Raw genomic sequence first — 23,314 nt, forward strand, 5'->3', positions numbered from 1 at the left:
GAGGGAAGGCGTATATAGCAGGGATTCATACGGCTAGGCCTGGATGAGGGCATCGATCCCTTGGGATTGTGGTTCCCGTCTGCGACTGAAGTAGTCGGGAACTTGTGTTGGACCGGGTTGCCAGGAGGTCCATGGCTGGTGTTCCCCAGCGGTTTACTATCAACAGGAAGGCTGTGGCTGACAGCTTCCATTCCCCTGGGTCTAGACTTTCCCTGCTGAGGTAGTCCGCAGTGACGTTGTCTTTTCCCGCGATGTGGGCAGCTGAGATTTCTCATAGGTTTGATTCCACCCACGCCATTAGGGGATCTATTTCCAGGGACACCTGTTGGCTCCTGGTTCCTCCCTGGCAGTTGATGTAGGTCACTGTTATGGCGTTGTCCGACATGACTGACCGATTCACCCTGGAGTTTGTGGCTAAACCGTAGGCAGGCTAGTCTGACTGCCCGTGCTTCCAGCCGGTTGATGCTCCATCCCGATTCTTCCTTGTCCTATTGTCCCTTGGCGGTGAGTTCCTGGCAGTGGGCTCCCTCCCTCGTAGACTCGCATCCATGGTGAGAAGGATCCAGGTCCGCGGGGATAGCCTTACTCCCTTGCTCAGATGGTCTTCTTGTAGCCACCATTGTAGCTGGGTTCAAACTTCCTCCAGGAGATGGAGGCCGATGGAGTAGTTCTGGGACATCGGATTCCAACGTGACAGTAGAGAAGGCCGTAGGGGCCGCATGTGAGCTCTTGCCGATGGAATCAATTCCAGTGTGGATGACATGAGACAGAGGACTTGGAAGTAGTCCCATACCTTGGAGCGAAGGCTGCTTAACAGGTTTTGCAATTGGTTCATCAGTTTGTTCTCCTTGTAGGAGTTAGAATGACCTTGTCTTGTCTGGTGTCGAACCAGACTCCCAGGTATTCCAGAGATTGGGCGGGCTGTAGACAGCTCTTGTTTGTGTTGACCACCCACCCGAGGCTCTCCAACAGAGTTTTGACTCTGGTGGTCGCCTGATGACTTTCCTCTGGGGATTTTGCCCTGATCAGCCAATCATCCAGATATGGGTGTACGAGGATTCCTTCTTTCCTCAGCGTCGCAGCCACTACCACCATGATTTTGGTGAATGTTCAGGGCGTTGTGGCTAGCCTGAAGGGTAGTGCCCGGAACTGGTAGTGGCGGTTCAAGATCGCGAAGCGTAGAAAACGCTGATGCTCATGGTAGACCGGGATGTGCAGGTATGCTTCTGACAGATCCAGGGATGTGAGGCATTCTCCCGGCTGTATCGCTCTTATGTCCGAGCGTAGGGTTTCCATGCGGAAGCGAGGGACCCTCAGGTGGCGGTTGACTGACTTGAGGTCCAGGATGGGTCGGAACATACTCTCTTTCTTGGGAACAATAAAATAGATGGAACAGTGCCCAGTATTTTGTTGATGCGTGGGCACCGGCGTTATGGCCTTTAAGGCAAGCAATCTGGTCAGCGTGGTTTCCACTGCCGTCCTCTTGGAGGAGTCGTGCCAGGGAGATTTCACAAATTTGTCCAGAAGGATGATGTGGAAGTCCAGATAATATCCCTCTTGAATGATGGTTAGTACCCACTTGTTCGAAGTTCTCTCAACCCATCTTTGGTAGAATAGGGCAAGCCTGCACCCTATGGCTTCTTCCTGTGGATGGGCCGGCTGATTTTCATTGCGGGGTGCAGCTGGGGCCTGGGCCAGAGCCAGCTCCGCTTTTGTTGTGCTTGTTCCGAAAGGACTGGCCCCTTGTACGGTTTGAAGCGCTGTGATCCCTTAGATGTTCGGGGAGAGGGGCATTGGCTTCTCTTGTTCTTCGGTAGCCGCAGTAGTGGGGATTCACCCCATTTGTCGGCTAACTTCTCCAGTTCGCTCCCACACAGGAGGGTTCCCTTAAAAGGCATTCTTGTGAGTCTCATCTTGGACGTCGCGTCGGCTGACCAGCTTCGGAGCCAGAGTTGTCTTCTGGTTGCCACAACGGACGAAATGCTCCTGGCTGCGGTGCGTACCAGGTCTGAGGTCGCATCCGTGAGGAATGATACTGCTAGTTCTAGTGCTTTGATGGGCGTGGTGGTGTTCCTGGTCTTAGATAAGCAGGCACGTGTCACCACGGCACAGCAGGCCGCGATCTGTAGTGACATAGCTGAAACGTCGAATGACTGTTTGAGGATGGATTCCAGATGACTCGCCCCCGTTTGAACGTGGCCTCTGGAGACTCCCATTCCAGGTCAATCAGCTGTTGGACGGCTTGTAGCAAAGGAAAATGGCAGGAGGCTTGGCGGAGTCCCTCTAGGAGGGGGTTCGTCTTAGGTTCCCCTGTGGCAGGGGAGGCACTTCTCTGGGTTTAGAGGGTCCCGGGATGTTAGGGTCCTCTGGGGGAGGCTGTGGCTGTGTCAGAGGCGCCGGTTGCATGTGGACAAAGGTATGTAGGCCTTTGAAGAATTCTACCCAGGAGAAAGATGCTGGGTCTAAATTGAGAGGCGCTGCGTCCCAGGGGAGCCTCGTTTGAAGGAGGCTCCCGCTGGGGGTAGCGAGGTCCGGTGTACTGTCTGTGGATCCGGGTCCCAGTACCGGCTGGGGAGGACCTTGGGATGGGTCAACTCATCGCACTGTATACACAGGGCTGTGGCCTCTTCATGCTGCGCAGCTCTAATGTGGCATGCGGGGCAGAGGCCCATAGCTTCTTGTCCGGTGGTGCCATGGCTTGTGCGCGTAGGATTGCAGAAACCTCCGGTTTGTGCATTCAAGACTATGCCGGGAGGCTTAGTTGTGCGCTCCGGGCGCGCCGAATTTGTGCGTGTAGGTTGAATGCACGCTCAAGAAGATGCACACGCCATTGTGCGCATGGGGTTTACTTATGCGCCTGGCACAGTGAAGTGTGTGGCTGTGTGCCCGGCGCCCTCGTGCGCATCGCTGTGCGCACGGCACTTATGCGCGCACAAGAGATTTTGTGCGCACGGATCGAATCAGCGGCCAGGGCAGCGATCAAGCGAAAATGGCGACGGCGACCACGCGAGCAATATGGTGACCACCTCTGAGGGTCTCCATGTGGGAGGACCCTCGTATCGGAAGGCTGATCAACCCGGTGGCACTGACGCCGGCTGGCGATCTGTGCAACTCTTCGAGCCTCGGAGACCGGAGACTTTTAGGAAGTTTTCTACCTTACCCTGTTTCGGCGTTTCCCGGTCTCGTTCCGGGCGGTCTCCGGCTGTGGGGAGAGGGAAAAGCACCTTCACCACCGCGCTCGAAGTTGCACCCTCTACCTCTCAGCCATGCCCGAAGTCGGGGGCTAAGTCCATGCCGGGAACACGCTGCCGGACAGAGGCTTACCTCTGAGAGATCGTGGAAATCAAATCATCTCAGGAATTCTCAACTGGGAGAGGGACCCGTAGGTATCACCGCAGGAGAGCGGGGCTATACTGTAGAGGTAAGATTTCTTCTTGTTCTAGATTTCTTTGGTTAGAATACTCTAACGCTGAGCAAGCGTGTATAGAGTCCCGAACTGCTATGGAGACTGAAAATACTGAAGAGCATGGCATCCTGCAGGGGTATATGTACTAGGGCTGACGTCAGATTGAAATCTGATCCGTCTCCAACTGCTATCAGCAGCACACTATATGCCCATTGGTCCCGAGTCCATCTGCTACACGCTAGGAAAATAAACAATATCTTTAAAAACAAGCATATAAGCAGCAGCATAGACTATAAGTTCGGCTAAAAACTGGGATAAGTTAAAAGCCTGCTTAAATAGATGAGTTTTTAAAGAAGATTTAAATATGTTTGGGCACCCTACTGATCTAATGGCCCTAGGAAGTGAATTCCAGAGGGTAGGTGCAGCAATGGAGAATGCACACTTTCTTGTTATACATACCCTAGCCTGTTTGATGGAAGGAACATTAACAATGCCATCTGTGATAATCTTAATTTTTATTTCTTGCTTTTCTGAATTTTAGGAATAGAGGTGACTCCCAGTTTGTTTTCCCAGAAAATGACTTGTTTGCTCCATTTTATAAGTAGCAAGATCATCAAAGCTTAATGCTAAGGTAGTTACAGTATTATGATACCAGTGCCGACCTGAAAGTGCTGGCTAGTGAAAAATGTTCTTTGACCAAAGAAATAATTGCAACAAAGGCCTCCAAATCAATAAAGCAGTATAAATGCATGGGGTACACATACCTTCCTTCACTGTCTTTACAGTAGGGGCAGGTGCAGGCCTCTCGCCGCACCCTCCGACCCTGCTGTCGCTGTGGTTCTGGGCTGATTTCTCCTTCTTCCATAGCACCACTTTCCTCATGCATCCCATCACCCGCTGTTCCTTGGAGGCTAATCTGAGAATTGTGATCTCCTATTAAAAAACAAAGGAGGAAAAATGTTAAAAACAAAAATTCTCACACTGCTTAGTTTTCCCCTGCAGGATTTATCCAAAAATCAGTATCTTGTCTAAAAATGTTTCCATACAAAGTACCATTGGTGCATTTCAGATTCACTTTGTTGACCCCCCGAGGATGCCCACATCAAAAAGAAGAATGTTATTCCCCCCAGATCTCCAATTATAACATCTCTACCCTAAGTAGTTCCAGGGTTCTCTCCCAAATTTTTGCATTAAGTTAAAAGGTGTTCATGTGATGAAAACTGAGGCTTCACCAGACTGTCAGGACCCTTTTGTATCAAAATAGCAGTTAGCACTTTTTAGCATTAGCTTTATTAGGGAATAGCATCAAGTACTAATTTAAGACAATGTTCACTCAAACAAATGGGATTTTGCTCTAATTCATGTCAATACTTACTGGAGCATAAATATATGTTTACTGGATTTCCACCCAAAAGATTGGCCCATTGAGCTTAATGACCCTAAAGAGAAATCTGGCGCTCAGCTCCAAACAACTATTATCCACAAGCCAAAGGACTCACCCAACCTTCAGATAAGTTTTGGCATCAAATTACCCACTGTGTTAGTAAGGATCAAAGAAATAAGAACAGTACTTTGCATGTTTTAAATACATACAGGGAAAAACCCCACAAATAAACATGAACTTATTTTACTCCAGATAGCAAAACAGTGTGACAAGGTGGCGGCTAGAGCCAGAAGAATGCTGGGATGCACAGAGAGAGGCATAAATAACCAGCCCTTTCGGCCACTTTGTTCTACATTTACATAGCACCCCTTGGTCGTCTTCTAGCTATCTTAGGGTTATCCTATCGTATTTATGCCGACGATATCCAGTTCTTTTCCAATCTCAGCTTCATGGAAATCTCCCCCTCAATTTATTTATTTATTTTATTTATTTATAACTTTTTCTATACCGAAGTTCAAAAAACAGAGTTAATTATCACTCCGGTTTACATATCAACCTTGAACAAACAGTGACAAAAATTGTCTTACATAGAACAGGAGGAGAAACTTGGATACAACATAAGCAAAGGGAAAATATAACAAATCGAACTGTTAAGAGCTAAATGAATTGTCTAGTTGGGGTGAAAAGGAGAAATCTAAGGGAGGGTTGAAGAGATGGGGGATGGAAGGAATGTGGGTTAACATAGCTTTAATGAGACAAAAATCAGTACTGGATAGCTTAGGCAGAGTAAAAGGGTGAGCTTAGGATTCTCCGCTTGGGAGGTGAGTCCGTGAAGGAGGTGGCCTTGACGAGTGGTTATGGGAAGGCTTGTCTGAACAGTAGCATCTTAAGTCTCTTCTTGAAAGTTGTAGGGCATTTTTCTTGTCTAAGGTCGGGAGAAAGCAAATTCCACTGTTTGGGGCCTGCGGCAGAAAGCGCTCTTCTGCCTAGGGAGGTTTTGATTGTAGGTGCTCTGAGAGTGCCTCTTTGCGCTAATCTAAGAGGACGGGTAGAAGTAAGAAATTGCAGGGGGGTTGAGAGGTCCAGTGGGGCAATGTTGAGAATGGCTTTGTGAGTAATTGATAGAAGCTTGTAGAGGATTCTGAATTTGACTGGGAGCCAATGAAGCTTTTTAAGGATTGGTGTTATGTGGTCCCTTTTGTTTGACTTTGTAAGAATCCTTGCAGTTGCATTCTGCAGCAACTGGAGGGGTTTGATGGAGTTGTCGGGGAGGCCGTGAAGAAGAGAATTGCAATAGTCGAGTTTTGAAAATATAATCGCTTGTAGGACAGTTCTGAAGTCTTGAAAATGAAGGAGGGGTCTTAGTCTTTTTAAAACTTGAAGTTTGAAGTAGCATTCCTTTATTGTATTATTTATGAAGCCTGTGTAGCTGAATTGATTATCCATGAATACCCTTAAGTTTCTAACTTTGGGAGAGATGGGAGGAAGCACAGTAGAGAGAGAGTTGGTTTAGTGAAAGATTACCATCTTGAGTGATTAGAAGGAATTCGGTTTTGTTGTTGTTGAGAATCAGGTTGAGATTTGAAAGGTGGCTGTTAATGGCGCAGAGGTAGGTGTTCCAACGGTGTATAGTGCTGTCCAGAGAATCGGTTATTGGTAGGAGGATTTGGACGTAGTCTGATTTAATGCTCTTCTCGCTTCACTTTTTTGATTAATCCAATATAAGGATCCGTGAACTCTTAGCGCTATACCATTCCTTTTCGTGGTTTTTCACCGATAGTGTAGACCACTCATCAGCTCCACTTCCCATTTGCTGGTTTCTGGCGTAATTTGATGTTATGACAGTAACCATCCCCGTATGCTTAGGGATAATATTCCTACTGGCCAGTTCTTATGGCTATGTAGATTATGTACTTCACATTCCGACTATATTTCACAAGCCTCTACCACTGTTTTTCTTTTTAGATACAGGGTATCCATCACGTGTCATCAAAAGAGCCTATAAACATGCCCTCTATGTGAATAGAGACCTCCTATTTTTACCAAGTAATTCAGACCCCACGGACAGACTAACATGCTTACTCCCCTATTCTAGTCATATCAGGGATATGTGTGCCAGTATCAAACGTCACTGGTCAGTGTTATCACCATATTCCATTGTTGGAGAACCCCCTACATTGGTTAACGATTGAATTTAGGATCCAATACAAACTTGCTTCTCTGATTCAGAATTTATTATATCACATAAAATAACCATGGGTCAATAACTCTCAAATTCTATGTACCATCCAAAGCACTCAGATCATCTTATCAAGCACTATTAGAACCCCCTCTGAACAGTAAGACTGGCATGTACGCGGGAGAAAGCATTTTCATTGGCTGGGCCCGCACTCTGGAATACCCTCCCACAGAAAGCAGAGTTGCTTACTTGTAACAGGTGTTCTCCCAGGACAGCAGGAACTTCAACCTCGCACATGGGTGACATTGTATGGAGCTCGGCACAGAACTTTGATTTCAAAGAATCTAGAGCTTCCAGCATATCCTACTGAGCATGTGCAGGGGAGAAATCCTGAAGGCTCCACTAGGAGACAGGAAACCGGGGAGTTGCATGCGCAAACCCTGGTCGAACATGATTTCATTACCAACCCAGAAACCAAAAGGGCATCAGGGAAGGCCCAGGGCGATCTTGGAATAGAGTACCAAGCACTCGGCTGAAGTATCATTACCTTAGCCATGAGTACATATACTTCCCCTCCTAAGAGGGGAAGTATATGTACTCATGGCTTTCCCCTTTTTCAGGGTTACATGCCCTCCTAAGAGGGCATGTAACCCTGAAAAAGGGGAAAGAATAGCTTGCACCCTACCACAAGCAAAGGCAGTGCCTCTGTTGCAGGGAACTCTACCTCGAACTCCCTCAGCCATGGACAAGGTAAAATGGTGAAAGCACGATGCCCAGCTGATGGACTGAAACTTTCCTCATAGAGGATCCTGCAGGCAAGAATGGCTGACGATAGCGATCCTTAAGGAAGATGCCCACAGAGTTCAGCAGATACCAAGGTGACTCCTGAACGAGGAAATCTGGAGGGTCACCGGGGAGCAACACTGGACTGGCTCCCTCATGGATAGACCTGCTGCATCTTACTTAAGAGTGCCCAAGGGAGAGTGCTATTCTCGACTATTCTAGGGGCTGATGCCAGTCAGCAATGCCATCCCTTGTCCAGGAACGGAAAACGAGGGACACTCCTCGAAGGGGTACACAGTTGGGGCCTTCCAGAGGGGAACCCAGTTGATCTCCCCTTCCAGAGGGGAGAGGGAAGCAGCGGGACTGGGGCCTCCTGATACCGAAAGACCTAGCAACTCCCCAAAGGAGTTGAGGCACAGTCACTGATCGCTGAGGTGCCGAAGCGACCAACCCACCTCAGGCAGCCAGCCAGCCTAGGATAGGGGAGGTTGCTACTGCAATCCCCGGAGGGGCCCCAGCTGAAGTCAGTCCAATGTCCGCCGCTGCCTCTCTCCAACCCTGGCCTCCAAGAAGATGCGCAGATTCAGAGGATCGAGGCCCCGGATCAGAGAAAAAAACATTTTTTTTCAGGGACAAAGCCCCAGGGACTGTTCCACAAGAAAGGGGAGCCTGACATGGTAGAGGTCGAAAGACATTCCTCTGCTGAAAAAGGAGAGGATTCCCGAGCCACTCTCTCGATGTCCACTCTCCGCAGGATGCAACCAGAAATGCAGTCCTAAATCAGTGCTGTGGTTGCAGAACACAACCTGTTGTGACCACCCGGAGGAACCCCCCTCCCCCCAACACAAACGCCCAGGCGGCAGATGGCGCTGGAAGTCCTCCACTGCGAAAGCGGGCTGGGCGGAACTCATGCAGTGGTAACCCATCCACGGATGGCAGCACACCTATGATCCTAAGCACTGTGCTTGTGGGAGAAATCTCTAGCTACAAGCTGCTCCCCAACAAGCACCGACCAGGTGACAATGGGCACAACAACCACAGTGCTATTAGTAACAGAGGGGGAGACAGCGTGAACCCAAACAACGGGCCCTAGTTAGGGAGAGTTGGGTTCTACGCCTCAAAGAGATTCTAGAGGGCAGACTAGCCGAACCTACTGTTACTTTGGCCATCCCCATCTAGACAGTGTGATACAAATATGTGGAGAGAACTTCATGTTACAACCTTGCAGATCTCCTCCACAAGAACTGCTTGCAAGTGGGCCACAGACATTGCCATGGCTGTGACAGAATGAGTCTTAACATGACCCCCAAGATGCAGTCCTGTTGGGCATCATAGAAGGAGATGCAATCTGCTAGCTAACTGGATAGTGTGTTTGGAAATGGCAACTCTCAACCTATTCCTATCAAAAGAAATAAAAAGTTGGGTAGACTATGGGCTTCTGTCCGCTCCAATTAGAAGGGTAAGGCTCTCTTGAAATCCAAACTATGCAGTGCTCGTTCGCCTTGATGCGAATAGGGCCTGGCAAAGAATGTTGGCAGGATGATTAAGATGGAAAGCAGTCACCACCTTAGGCAAGAACTTGGGGTGCTTATGGAGGACCACCCTATCATGATAAAGCTTAGTATAAAGTGGATAAATCTCCAAGGCCTGGAGTTTGATGACCCTGCATGCTGAGGTAACCACCATCAAAAATATGACTTTCCAGGTCAAGTACTTCAGATCATAGGTACACAGCGGCTCAAAAGGAGCTTTCATCAGCTTTGCGAGAATCATGTTGCGGTCTCAGGGCACAGTGAGAGGCCTGAGGGGAGGCTTCAACTGAAGCAGGCCCTGCATAAAACGTACAACTATAGGATCTACAGAGATAGGCTTACCCTATCTACACTGTGGTGGTACGCGCCAACTGCACTGAGATGAACTCTAACGGAGTTGTTCTTTAAGCCACCCTCCGAAAGGTGCAGAAGGTAACCAAGCAGTTTTTGTGTGGAGCAGGAGAAGGATCTAGGGACTTCTGCTTATACCACATGGAAAACCTTCTCCCCTTCAGCCCATAGGACTTTCGAGTGGAAGGCTTTCTAGAAGCCAGCAGGACATGAGACACATCAACAGAGATCAAGCAGCTGCAGAATCAGCCTCTCAACATCCAGGCTGCGAGTGCCAGGGATTGGAGGTTGGGATGATTGAGTCTGCCCTGATTCTACGTGATACGATCTGAGAAAGTCCACAGCCTAATTGGTTTCGCGGAAGGACAACTCCTGAAGGAGTGGAAACCAGATGTGTCTCGGACAATGAGGAGCTATGAGGATCAAAGACCCTCTGTCCTCTTGAAGCTTCAGGAGAGTCTTCATCACTAGAGAAACGGAGGATACGCATACAGAAGACTTGCTCCAATGGCGAGTAAAGTCGTCTGAGGCTGGTTTGCTTCTGTCCTGTACAGGGAACAGAACTGAGGCACCTTCCTGTTGCAGGGGGCCGTGAACAGGCCCTATCTGGCTTTCCCCAGAGTTAGAAGTTTGCTACCCCCTGGTCCAGTGACCACTCGTGGGGTCTGAAGGCACGACTCAAGTCTGTTCGCTATCACATTCTCCGTTCCAGCAAGATAGATGGGCCTGAGCACAATCCCGTAGGACATGGGCCCAGGACCAGATCTGGACTGCTTCCTGACATAGGATCCTGTGCCTCCCTGCTTGTTAACATATCACATTTCCACTTGGTTGTCAGTTTGGATCAGGACAATTTTGTTGGACAACCAATCTCTGAAAGCCTATAGAGTGTACCTGATCGCCTGGAGTCCAGGAAGTTCATTTGACACAGAGCTTCCTGGGCAGACCATAGACCCAGAGTGCAGAGCCCCTCTACATGGGCACTCCACCCCAGGGTGGACACATCTGTGTGTAAGGACAATTTGGGTAGGAGGCGGCTGAAAAGACCCCCTGCTCCAAATTCGAAAGAATCCGGCACCAGGATAAGGAGTTCCAGAGGGACAAAGTGATGCAGATTTGATCCTGAAGGTCCTGCATGGCTTGCGCCACTGTGATCTTAAAGTCCATTGGGCTCTTAGCATGTGCAATCATGTGGCCCAACAGTCTCATGTGGCCCAACAGTCTCAACATGTGTCGAGTTGAAACCTGCTGGCTCTGTTGAGTCACCGGCGCTATGAACGCTAAAGTGACCGCCCTGGATTGCAGCAGGAAGGCTTTTGCCTGAGGCGTGTCTAGCAGGGCTCCTATGAAGTCCAATTGAGATGACGGGCTGCGGTGAGACTGTGTAGTTTATGATGAACCCTAGTGACTCCAGCACCCATATGGTCAAGAGCACGGACCGATCTGCCCTTGCCCAAGGGGTGTTGACCAGCTACTCGTCCAGATAAGGGAAAACATGCAGAGGTGCACCCCCCACCACAGCCAGACACTTCGCAAAGATATGTGGGGCTGATGCTAGCCCGAACAGCAACACTGTACTGGAAGGAAAATCTGAGATACGTCCTGTGACCTGGAAAGATCTCTATGTGAGTGTATGAATCCTGTCCCCTTTTTGCAGAAGGGCAATCAGGGTGCCCAGGGAAACCATCACTTTTTTTTTTTTTTTTTTTGAGAAACCTGTTCAAGACCCTTAGATCTAGGATGGGATGGAGCCCCCCTGTTCTCTTGGGATTCAGAAAATACCGGGAATAGAATACTTGGCCTCTTTGCCCTGGTGGGACAGGCTCAACAGCTCTGGCCATTAAGGAGGGTGGAGAACTCCCTGAGCAGTAACTCCTCATACACTAATCAGTTTCCAAAAAGAGCAGAATTTGGAGGGACACTCAATAGGTTCAATCAGTACCCATGGCGGACGATGGATAAAATCCACTGGGCCATCATTTTGCAAAAAACAGTAGCCTCCAGCGGCTCTGGTATGGACGGCTTTTTCGTGCTCCTATAAATTAAGTCAAAACCCCGTCCTGGGATTTGGCTGGGGTGCAGGTTGGGGCTTGGGAGCTCACTGCTTCCTGAGACAGCTGTGAGAGCTCACCCTCTGGGAACAGGAGCGAGGGGCTGGAGGATAGTACTTCTTTTGGCAGTATAAAAAGACTTCCTCTGTCCGTGCCTTGCCGACCGCCTGGCTGAGGAGAGCGGGTCTGAAGTGCTGGCGGAGAGTTGCTGGACAGTCTCATGGTGATCCCACAACTAGACCACTGCATCCCTTACCTTTTCTCCTGAGGCCCGCAGCCATGCCATTCTGTGGGCACAGATTCTCCATGCAGACACTCTTGCTGCCATCTCGAAGACATCATAGGTGGAGTGCACCTCATGTTTCCAAAACTCCAGGTCCTGATGCTCCAGTGACAGAAAGATATCTTACTGCTGTTGAGGCAGCCGCTTGGCTGCCTCCTGCACCTGCTTCCAGAGATTGCGAGAGTATTGACTCATGTACAGCTGGTAGGAGGAAATGTGGCCAATGACATTAGTCCTCTGAAAAACCTCTCCCCCAAGGGCATCTAGTGTTCTGTGATCCCACCCCAGGGTGCTGAGAGATCTGCGAGTGCTTGGCCTTCTTGAGAGCAGATTTGACCACCACCGATTGGTGTGCCAGCTGATGCTTCTCGAATCTGGTAGCCTGTTGGAGGTGGTAAACCCCGTCTACCTTCCTGTTTACATTAGAAGCTGTGAGGGGGGTGCTCCCAAATCCTCAACAGCAACTCAATTTCGTGCACCGTGATCACCACGATCTCTTTAGGAGCCTCCACAAACTGGAGAATCTCCAGCTTCTTATGCCAAGCATCCTACTCAGTCATCAACTGAAATGGGATGGCCTCCGCCATTGCCTGCACAAACCGGCGAAAAACCTGACTGAAAAGCAAGAGGGAACCGAAGAGAGACCTGAACAGATTAAAAAAAATGCAAAACACACCAAATAAATCGGTGAAAAATTTCCACTGCTACTTTTCTAAGAATAAAGAGCACAAACTCAGCGACTGCAATGCGAAATCTCCATGGGGAGGAAAAAAAAAAAGAGACTGAACAGGGACCCCGAGTGGATGTGTGAAATAAGGTATGCTCAGTGTGCCTAACAAAGTTCTAGAAGCTTTGACATAAGTTTTCTGTGCTGGGCTCCATCCGATGTTATCACCCATGTGTAAGGACTACCATCCTGCTTGTCCTAGGAGAACAGTGTGACAACGACATCCTGGCACCACTGGTGTTCTGGGTATGGCATGGTGGAGTGTGGCGGTCTATGGCATCGCCCCCTCCAGTACCTAATGCTGCGAGAGGTTGGGCTCACCTGCGAGTCCCACAGGGAACAACAGCAGCAGCAAAGTCCCAGGTGATCGCAGGTGCTTATGAAGTTCTGCGGTCATGTCTTGCAATCTCCAACTGCAGCCACTGGTGCCCACAGTGCTTTCGCGCTCACCAACACAAAACCACCACTGGGCACCCAACTCCTCTGCACCCAGGGCCTCGACAGCGCTAAATCGAACTATAAATCGGTTTGACAGTATATAGCGCCTTCTCTGATGTCACAGGTGCCCACCTACGTCGACCGCCCGGGGGCCCTGATGGGGACTCAGCCCGAAGTTAAATTGACCAAGGAAGCCATGGGCTTCTGCAGGGAGAGGCCCTGCAGGTCACCAATGCCATAAAGAATAGATGACCACCACTACCCTCAGCTCACTTATTTGTCTGGCGGTGGCCTTGCAAGCATTATGGCTAAGAGCCTCGCTACCACCCACTAACATTGGTAGTGTGAGCATCCCGGTGAGGCCTCCAATGCTGGGATCATCGGCTGAAGGGACAGCTCTGAGCTTCTTATTACTCTGTAGTGGACACCACCCAGAAGCCTTGAGGGCACTGGACCACTGCGTACGGATGCACCAGGATGCCTCGCGCAGATGGCTACCCCTGCGCTCGATCTGTAAGAGGCCAAAAACCCTTGCCACCCAAGGACTGCAGGGTCACTTGGGGGCTTCAGACAACCCTGGTGGTCGATGGCCTCCAAGGGTGACAAGAACATTCAATGGTGAACCCGGTGCCTGGTCGATGGAGCTCGTTGTAGTTGAGATGGTAATGAGAGGCATTGGTAGTCTTGAAGGCCTCAGTGGTGGTTCTACACCTCGATGGCCTCAAGGGTGTCAATGGTATTGGGCCAGCACTGCATCGCAATAGCACTGAGTTCATGCTGGCACAGAGGCCGCGCACCTTGACGACCTGGTGGGGGGCCATGGCATCAAGGGTACGCACATCGACTGCATCAATGCTACGCACCTTGACAGCATCAAGGGTCTGCCACTGCTTAAATCAATCCTGTCTGCACCATGGAAAAAGAGAAAAAAAAACAGAGTAAGGAGAGGACCCAGATACAAAAACTGCAGGAGCAATATATATATTTTTTAAAGTAACAGATACTGCCAGGCTTCACAGGGGAAAGCCCACCATGCGACCAGCAGAAATTGGAAAGAAGAGAACAATTAGAAGAATAAACTACCTTAAGAGCTCTAGAAAAAAATCACTTATAAAAACTGAGAAGAGAACAAAGCTGAATACCATGAGCACACAGCTTCTGCAACCACACGGCTCCACGGGGAAAAAAAAAAAAAAAGAAAGAAAGACTAAGGGACTCTGCCTAGGGGGCAGGGTGTTGACTACAATTGCACATGCTCAGTAGGGCATGCTGAAAGCTCTAGATTCTTTCAGATCAAAGGTCTGTGCCGGGCTCCATCCAATGATGTCCCCAATGTGTGAGGACTACGATCCTGCTTGTCTTAGGAGAATATACGACTTCACATAAATAAATAAAAGAGTTTAGAACAGCTTTAACATTTTTTTTTTTCACAATTGCCTTTTGCTGAACTCCACCTTAAACTTTCTCCCAATGACGCAGCAGCTTTATATCGTGAGACCCCAGTTTGTTAAGCTCTCGCCCCACAAATTATGAGAGAATATAAACAATTTTTTCAAAATTTATTTGTATCATGCGATCCTTGTTTTAAGTCTTATTTTGTAGTTTGTTTTAATTAGTTGTGTATTTGTATACCTGCTTCCATGCTTGTATCATTGTAACCCGCCTCAAACTTTGGAGGGCACAGGCGAAAAAGAATTTTAAATAAATAAAGGAAGGAAGTTATACCACTGTATGCATAGGTCTATGGAAGCCTCACCTGGAATATCTCAAACAGATAAGAGGCAGTCCAGAGAAAGGTAATTAAAATGACATGTGGTCTCCACTGAAAGGAGGCGGCCTTGGGGAGCTAAAATTCTATACACTGGAGGAGAACAGAAAGGCAGGATAGATTTTAAATACCTTAAGGGTATTAGTAATGCATAAGAGGCAAACCTTTGTCAATGGAAAGTAAATTCTGGAATTTGGGGGCCAGATATGAAGCTCCAAAGAGGGTAGACAGAACCAATGTCAAAAAGCAGAGTTGTTTACCTGTAACTGGTGTTCTCACAGGACAGCAGGATGGTAGTCCTCACATAGGGGTGAGTACTGAGCTGAGGATGCCAGAGCAAAGCACCAAATGCACCCAAAGACGTGCAACAGGCACAACAACAGGGGTGGCATCTTGGTTAGGAGGGCATCCTGAACCCTGAATGGGTAGGTGGAAAGCTGTTGGGTAATCAAACTGAAAACAAGTTGTGTAGACAGACTGGCCAAAGATGGAATCCTGCCTGCCAGCCTTATCTAAGCAATAATGGGCTGCAAATGTATGAAGAGAACTCCAGGTCGCAGCCTTACAGATGTCAGCAAGCGGCACCGAACGGAGGTGCGCTACTGACGTCGCCAAGGCCCTGATAGAGTGTGCTTTCACACGGTCTTGTAACGGAATGCCTGCTTGCTCGTAGCAAAAAGAAATGCAGCCCGCTAACCAGGAGGAGAGGGTTTGCTTTCCCACAGGATTTCCAAGTTTGATGGCGTCAAAAGACACGAACTGAGTGGACTTCCTGTGGGCTGACGTGCGCTCTAGATAGAAAGCTAGGGCACGCTTACAAACTAAGGAAGTAAAGCCTGTTCTTCTGGGTTTGTATGGGGTCTGGGAAAAAGGTAGGTAGGATAATAGATTGGTTAATATGAAATTCCGACACTACCTTCGGTAAGAATATAGTGTGCATGCGAAGCACTACCCTGTCATGTAGAATTTTAGTGTAAGGTGGTTAGGTAACTAACGCCTGCAACTCACTAACTCTGCAAGCGGACGTGATCGCAATGAGAAATACTACCTTCCAGGTAAGATAGTGTAAATCACAGGAGTGGAGAGGCTCAAATGGAGGTTTCATGAGCCGTCCCAAAACCACATTAAGGTCCCAAGCAGGGGCAGGAGGGCGCAGTTGAGGTTTTAAATGGAGCAAGCCTCTCAGGAAACGTGATAGTAAGGGTTGTGTTGAGATGGAGATATCTCCTATACCCTTATGGTATGCAGACACTGCACTTACATGCACCCTGATAGAGGAAGTTTTTAGGCCTAACTCTGACAGGTGCCAGAGATAGTCCAGAAACCTCGCAGTGGAACAAGAGAAGAGGTCTATGGCCATGGAAATGCACCAGACCGTAAACCTCTTCCATATAGAGCGATAAGACCTCGTTGAAGGCTTTCGTGAAGCCACCAGGACTCGGGATACCGACTCTGAAAGGTTAAGAGGTTGGAGTATTAACCTTTCAACATCCAGGCCGTCCGAGACAGAGCCTGGAGGTTGGGGGTGACGCAGGTACCCTTCATTCTGAGTTATTAGAAGGTGAGCCTTCCCCAAAGGAATGTGCCAGCGTACCGATAGGTCCTGGAGGATTGGAAGCCACACCTGGTGTGGCCAGTGGGGAGCTTTCAGGATCATTAATCCTTTGTCCTGCCGGAGCTTCACGAGAGTTTTTGAAATGAGAGGAAGTGGAGGGTACGCATAAAAGGAGACCGCTGGACCAGGAGAGGGCGAAGGCATCTCTTGGTTGCGAGTGGTGATTGCGAACGAGGGAGCAGAAGTTGTCCACTTTGTGGTTGTGGACAGACGCAAAGAGGTCTATGCAAGGGTAACCCCAGCGTTGGAATATCATGTCCGCTACCATGGGTTTGAGAGACCATTCGTGCGGATGGAAAGTGCGACTCAGCTTGTCCGCCAGAAGATTGTCCACACCCGGCAAGTAGGTTGCTTTGAGAAACATTGAGTGGAAAGGGCCCATGCCTATATCTGTGTAGCTTCCTGACACAGGAGGCAGGAGCCCGTTCCCCCTTGTTTGTTGATGTACCACATCGCAACCTGATTGTCGGTTTGAATCAGGATGGCTTTGTTTGACAGGCAATCCTGAAAGGCCTTGAGGGCATATCTGATCTCCTGGAGCGCCAGGAAATTTACCTGGTGTTAGGCTTCCTCTGGAAATCAGGTTCCCTGAGTCTGTAAATCGCCTACATGAGCTACCCACCCGAGGTTGGATGCATCTGTTAAAGTAGAGGATCTGGAGCCTGAAAAGGAAGGCCTTGAATGAGATTGGAGTGGTGCATCCACCAGGCTAAATACAGACGGAGCTGTTTGGTAACCTGGATAATGCTGGACATTGGCTGACCAGCTTGAATCCACTGGCGTTTTAGGGTCCACTGCATCACTCTCATGGCTAGGCGAGCCATCGGAGTAAAATGCACAGAGGACACCATGTGACCCAGCAGTATGAGGAATTGACGAGCAGTTGACGATACTCGAGTCTGTAGTTGATGCGCCAGAAATGTTATGGTGAAAGCACGATCCTGGGGGAGGAAGGCTTTCGCCTGTATAGTGTTTAGGTCGGCCCCTATAAAGGATAGGGTTTGAGAAGGAACTCTCTTGGATTTGGGATAGTTGATTAGAAACCCTAAGGAGATCAGGATGTTGATAGTGAGATGCAGGGAGGTTAGAGCGCCCTGCTGAGTTGGAGCCCTTATCAACCAATCATCGAGATAAAGGTAGACATGCACACCCTGGTTCCTGAGGAAGGCTGCGACCACCACTAGGCACTTGGTGAATACTCTTGGATCAGACGCCAGGTTGAATGGAAGTACACCGTACTGGAAATGACGAGGGTCAACCAGGAATCGCAGGTACTTGCGATGCGATGGAATAATTGAGATGTGTGTGTAAGAGTCTTGGAGATCTAGAGAGCATAGCCAATCTCCTCTTTGTAGCAGAGGAAGCAGAGAGCCCAAGGTTACCATTTTGAATTTTTCTCTGTAAAAATTTGTTTAGGACGCGGAGGTCCAGTATCGGGCGTACGCCACCTGGCTTTTTTGGTATTAGAAAATACCGGGAATAAAACCCCTGTCCCTGCTGAGAGAGGGATAATGGCTCTATTGCTTGTGATTTGAGGAGGGATGAGACCTCCTGTTCGAGCAAGGGAGAGTGGTCGGACGTTTTCCACATCAGCCGAGGTGGAGAGTCCGCTGGAACAGTCATGAAATTTAGGTGGTAACCTTGAGCGACTACTGCACGTACCCACTGGTCTGTGGTGACTGACTGCCAAGCGGTGAAGTATCAGAGTCGACTGCCTGGATCGACAGACTGAGCCTTCCGATGACTGTGTCGATGCTTTTCATGATGATCCCCTCGATCCTTTTCTTGCGGAGGCAAAGAGGGAATAGACACCTTTGGAATCGTCGACACCGGTCGGGCAGCAGCGGTGTCCCGGTGCTGGCAAGAGGTTGATGGTACCGGCTCGGACGAAGTCGAAGTTATCGACGGAGTCGGGGTTTTCGCCTGAAGGAGAAACTCCATTTTCCTTAAATGAGCCTTGCGACTCTTCGGTGTCATATGGGCACATTTGGTGCAAGTTAGGACATCGTGGTTGGACCCCAAACACATTACACAGACCCCGTGTGGGTCAGTGAGGGACATCGAGTGCAGTCGGGGCACCGACGAAAACCCAACGCCATGACTCAGACAAAAATTTAGCCGCGGTACGGTTAATGGCCAGTAGGCCCCGAAGGAAAAACTCAACGAGAATCGACCGCAACGAGGGTAAAAGCTTACCTTTCGACCGCGGAGTATGGATATCGATAGGGGGACCCCTATGGGGTAACATTTTTAAAAAAGTTTTTGAAGAAGTTCCGTGAGGAAAATTCCTGTCATGAATTTCAAGAGAGCTCCTTAACCCGCGTGGCTACTGCTGCGCGGAAAAAAGACGACTGAAGGGGGACCCCTGCTGGATGGAGGGTTGGTGCTTTGTTGGGCATGCCCAGTAGGTGCCAGTCAACGTTCTAGAAATTTTGACAAAAAAAGTGTTCCATGATTGGGCTCCATCCTGATGATGTCACCCATATGTGAGGACTATGATCCTGCTTGTCCTGTGAGAATACAATCTCTCCCCATCCCTCCCTTTCTTCACCTTCTACCCCAACTCCCTCTTGCTCTCTCCCCATCCACTCTCCCCCAATCCCTTTTACTTCAGCCTCCTCCTCCCTCTACCCCTTCCTCTGCTGTCAGACTCCCACTTCCCTGCTCTCACCCCCTCCCCTTGCTCGCTCTCCTTCTGCCCCCTTACCTGCTCCATGGCTCTCATTATTCTCTGCCTGGAGCACGCAGATGGATAGCTGAGTTACAGCCACTAAGTACGGCAGCAGATGTGACTCCTGAGGTCTTGTACAAGTGCTGTTGTAGGCCACAGCAGCAGTGTTCAAGCAGACTGGGCAGTGGCAACATTCAAACAGATCCTCCAAGGGAATATCTCCCGCTTCTGAGGAGTTTGCTCATGGCAGAAGTTAAGAGTTTTACAACTGCCATATGATCACAGGGAAACAAAGAGCACACCTTTCTTAGAAAAGGCAGGAGAGTTGCCTTGTGTTTCCTGATTTCTTTAGTGATCAAGAGCTGCTTTTTTTTTACATGAAAGAACCCCTGCCCAAAGTTATGGGGGGTCATGGCCCATCGCCCACTTCATTCAGACACCTATGAAAGCAGCACTCTAGAATTCTGCTGCAGCAGCCACCTGAAATTGTGCCAAGGTCTTTACCAGTAAATTCATGGTGGATTGCTGGTTTAGTAGACATGATTCTTCAGGAACAAATTAAGATCAAACAGGAAAAGATTGCCCTCTAGGCCAGGGCTTCCCAAACCTGTCCTGGGGAGCCCATAGCCAGGAGGGTTTTCAGGACATTCAAAATGGATATACATGAGATAACTTTGCATATACTGAGTCTCCATGATATGCAAATCTCCCTTTTATCTCCAAACTTATGGAAAAGGTGGTAAATTCACAACTCATGGACTACCTAGAAAACCATGATATTCTCCATGTCTCCCAATTTGGATTCAGGAAGCACTTCAACACCGAATCCTTACTGCTCTCCCTCACTGACTATCTCCTCAGAGGTCTGGGACAAGGCCACAGTTACCTCCTCGCCCTTCTTGACATCTCAGCGGCCTTTGACACCATCAGCCACCACCACCTCCTGACACGGCTAGAAAGCATCGGCATCTCAGGAATAGCTCTTGCTTGGTTCAAATCCTATCTCTCTAACAGAAAGTTCTCTGTGAAAATTGGAAACAACCTATCTGCCTCATACCCCCTACAACAAGGAGTCCCGCAAGGCTCTTCACTCTCATCTACCCTATTCAACATTTACCTCACTCCCCTCTGCCACCTCCTCACTGACCTTAAACTCAAATTCTACCTTTATGCTGATGATGTACAGATCATCATTCCCATTCACAACTCCATATCTGACGCCCTCGAGCACTGGGAAAAGTGCCTTGCAGCCATCAACGCCCTCCTCACCAACCTTCAGCTTGCTCTCAACACCAACAAAACGGAACTCCTTCACATCTCCTCGCACCCCCCCTGACCTCCTACCTAACGACCCTAAATTTAACCTCCTCACAGCTCAACCCTCCGTTAGAGACCTCGGAGTCCTTCTTGATCCCAACCTAAGTATGAAACCTCACATCAACTCCATCCTCAAAACTGGCTTCTTCAAGCTAAATGTACTAAAGAAACTCAGACCCCTGCTCTACGCCCATGACCTCCGCACAGTGATCCAAGCTACCCTCACCTCCAAACTAGATTACTGTAATGCCCTCCTCTTAGGGCTCCCATTGTCTTCTATCAAACCCCTTCAACTTCTGCAAAATGCTACTGCAAGACTCATTACAAACACACGCAAACATGACCATATTACCCCCATCCTCAAGGATTTACACTGGCTCCCCATAATGTCCCGTATACACTACAAAACCCTGACCATAATTCACAAGTCCATTTACACCCACAACTCCAACTGGCTCGACCTCCCTTTCACTGACCCCCTGTCCATCCGAGCCACCAGATCTACCAACAAAGGCACCCTACACGTTCAATCCTTGAACCATGCACATCTCTCCTCCACCCGAGACCGTGCCATCTCTATTGCCGGGCCCGTTCTCTGGAATACACTACCTGTCCACATGCGACTTGAACCCTGTGCATTTAAATTCAAAAAGAAATTAAAAACTCTCCTGTTCAACCATGCTTACACAGAATAACTCCCTCCACTCCCCCTCGCAGTCCCCTTTCAGGTGACCTCCTTATTAAGGAGACTTTCATTGTAAATTGTTTTGGTTATTACCTTCTTATTCTCCTATCCTTCCTACTGCCTTTCTGTTCTTCCCCCCGCCCAGTTACATTCCCCTGTTGCAATGTATTTTCCAATCTTTCAGTTACTATGTGAACCGGTATGATGTCCCCACAAATACCGGTATATAAAAGTTTCTAAATAAATAAATAAATAAATTTATCTCATGCATGTTCATTGTGGATAACCTGAAAACCCAACTGGTTGTGGGGTCCCCAGGACATGTTTGGGAAACCTTGCTCTAGGCATTAGCTATTTCAAAGATAGTGGAAAATTTTCTACCACATCTGAGCTCTCTAATGTTTGATCTAAGAAGCCATCACCAACGCCAGTATGTGTAAAATCTGAGTTCTTCAATCCAGACACCTTAAGGTGAAAAGACTCATTTTCTGGATGTAGCCTTGCATTTGTTCTGACAGAGTCCAACTGGGTTCTGAGAGACAATCTGCTGGAAGAGGTTTTTTTTGCACGTTCCAGGACAAGGGAAAAGCTGAACAGCTTTAGTCAGCCAAATAAACACAGAGCTTTCCTGGAGATACAAACAGAAAAATTCTAAGCCAGATTTTTTTTTTTTTTTTTAATTACTCAGTTTCTTCCTGTTCCTTTGCAATTCCAACTCATTCAGAACCAGCACTAGGATCTGGCTGCAGCAGCAGTGGATTTTGTATTCTCCTTCGCCAACATATCTGACCAAGGTCATTGCAGGAATAGCCCTGGATCAGGGCCATACTCGAAGGCTCCCTCTGAAACCCTGCAATCATGGGCGCTAAATCTGGCTACTGTCACTCTTAAGCAACTACCTTGGACTCCCCTTTCACCAGAGGCTTTGAATGTGGCCTCCACGGCATCTCTTGCCAACCCAGAAGTGGAAGCTCCTACTTGGGGATCAAGCCATGGAACTTCTACATGGCAATGCACAGCGCTGCCATGGAGCCAGATATTTTATCCAGATACATCATAGCTCGCTTAGACAGTAATCATAGACCTCACACCTATAAGATAAATGTACATCCTTAGCAGATAGTATATTTTAGGAGTGTGTGTAATTTTTTCATAACTGTAAAATTTGACTGTGCACAAATTCAATCTGTGTGCATAAAATTCAGTTTTATGAGCACAAAATGATATTTACGTGCATAAATTGCCAAAACAAATGAAAAACAAAAAATACACAAAAAAAGGATGAAATGACAAAAAATTGTGTGCACTAGGGGCCATTCCTGAAACTGGTGATCTCTTTTGATACCATATAGCCCATCAAAATACTTAAAGCAGGAATGAATAAAATATTTTAAGGAAACAATAGAAAGAATTCTGTCAATGTACTCAATACTTCAAACATGTGAGAAATACTGTACACACAGTCACCAGGTGTGTGTGTGTGTGTGTATGTATATATATATATATTTATTTTGTCAAAAACATTTCTGAGAAAATTTTTCATGTTGACTACACCTGCTGATTGTGTGTATTTTTTAAAAGGATTTAGAAATCTCATGGAAAAAAAAAAAGAACTGGGAAGATACAGTCCAAAGCAGGCACTTCTCATTCAAGCAATTAAAAAGGATAGCAGTAATCAGTTTGAAGAGATGTAATGCCATCTAGTGGTGTGAACATTTCTAAAGACTGTAGAGGTCAGGAAAAGCACCTGGCTCACGTCACAAAACCATCAGAATGGCTGTCGGGGACCATAACACTTTCTTTCCAGAGAACTAAAGCATAAATGCTCATCTGTAATAGGCTTTCTGGGGACAGAAGAATGTTAAGTTCTCACATGTGGGTGACATCAAATGGAGGAAGTTTGTCAGTTTCTAGAAGCTTTGTGCATGTGCAACCTGAACCATGTCACCACATTCATATGGGGACCCCTCCAAGGAGAGGCAGATGGGTCTTGTGAGGACTCCAATCTTGCTATTCTCAGAGAATACCTGTTGCAGGTATGCAACTCTGCTTTCTCAGAGAAAGAGCAAACTGGAAGTCCTCACACCAGGGAAAAATAAAAGTACAGTGCCAATCAGCAAAAAC

At 48.2% G+C, this 23,314-nt stretch overlaps 1 protein-coding gene across 2 annotated transcripts in view; it reads right to left on the reverse strand.

Moving 5' to 3' along the window:
• SP1 (Sp1 transcription factor) overlaps positions 1-23,314 on the reverse strand; it is a 98,158-nt gene that overhangs the window by 19,857 nt on the left and 54,987 nt on the right. For both annotated transcript variants that reach the window (XM_029595215.1, XM_029595216.1), the window contains exon 4: positions 4,171-4,339. In XM_029595215.1, coding sequence (XP_029451075.1) covers positions 4,171-4,339 — 169 coding nt within the window. The remainder of the gene's footprint in view (positions 1-4,170; positions 4,340-23,314) is intronic.

Source organism: Rhinatrema bivittatum, chromosome 3 (assembly GCF_901001135.1).
Source record: "Rhinatrema bivittatum chromosome 3, aRhiBiv1.1, whole genome shotgun sequence".
Taxonomy (NCBI): domain Eukaryota; kingdom Metazoa; phylum Chordata; class Amphibia; order Gymnophiona; family Rhinatrematidae; genus Rhinatrema; species Rhinatrema bivittatum.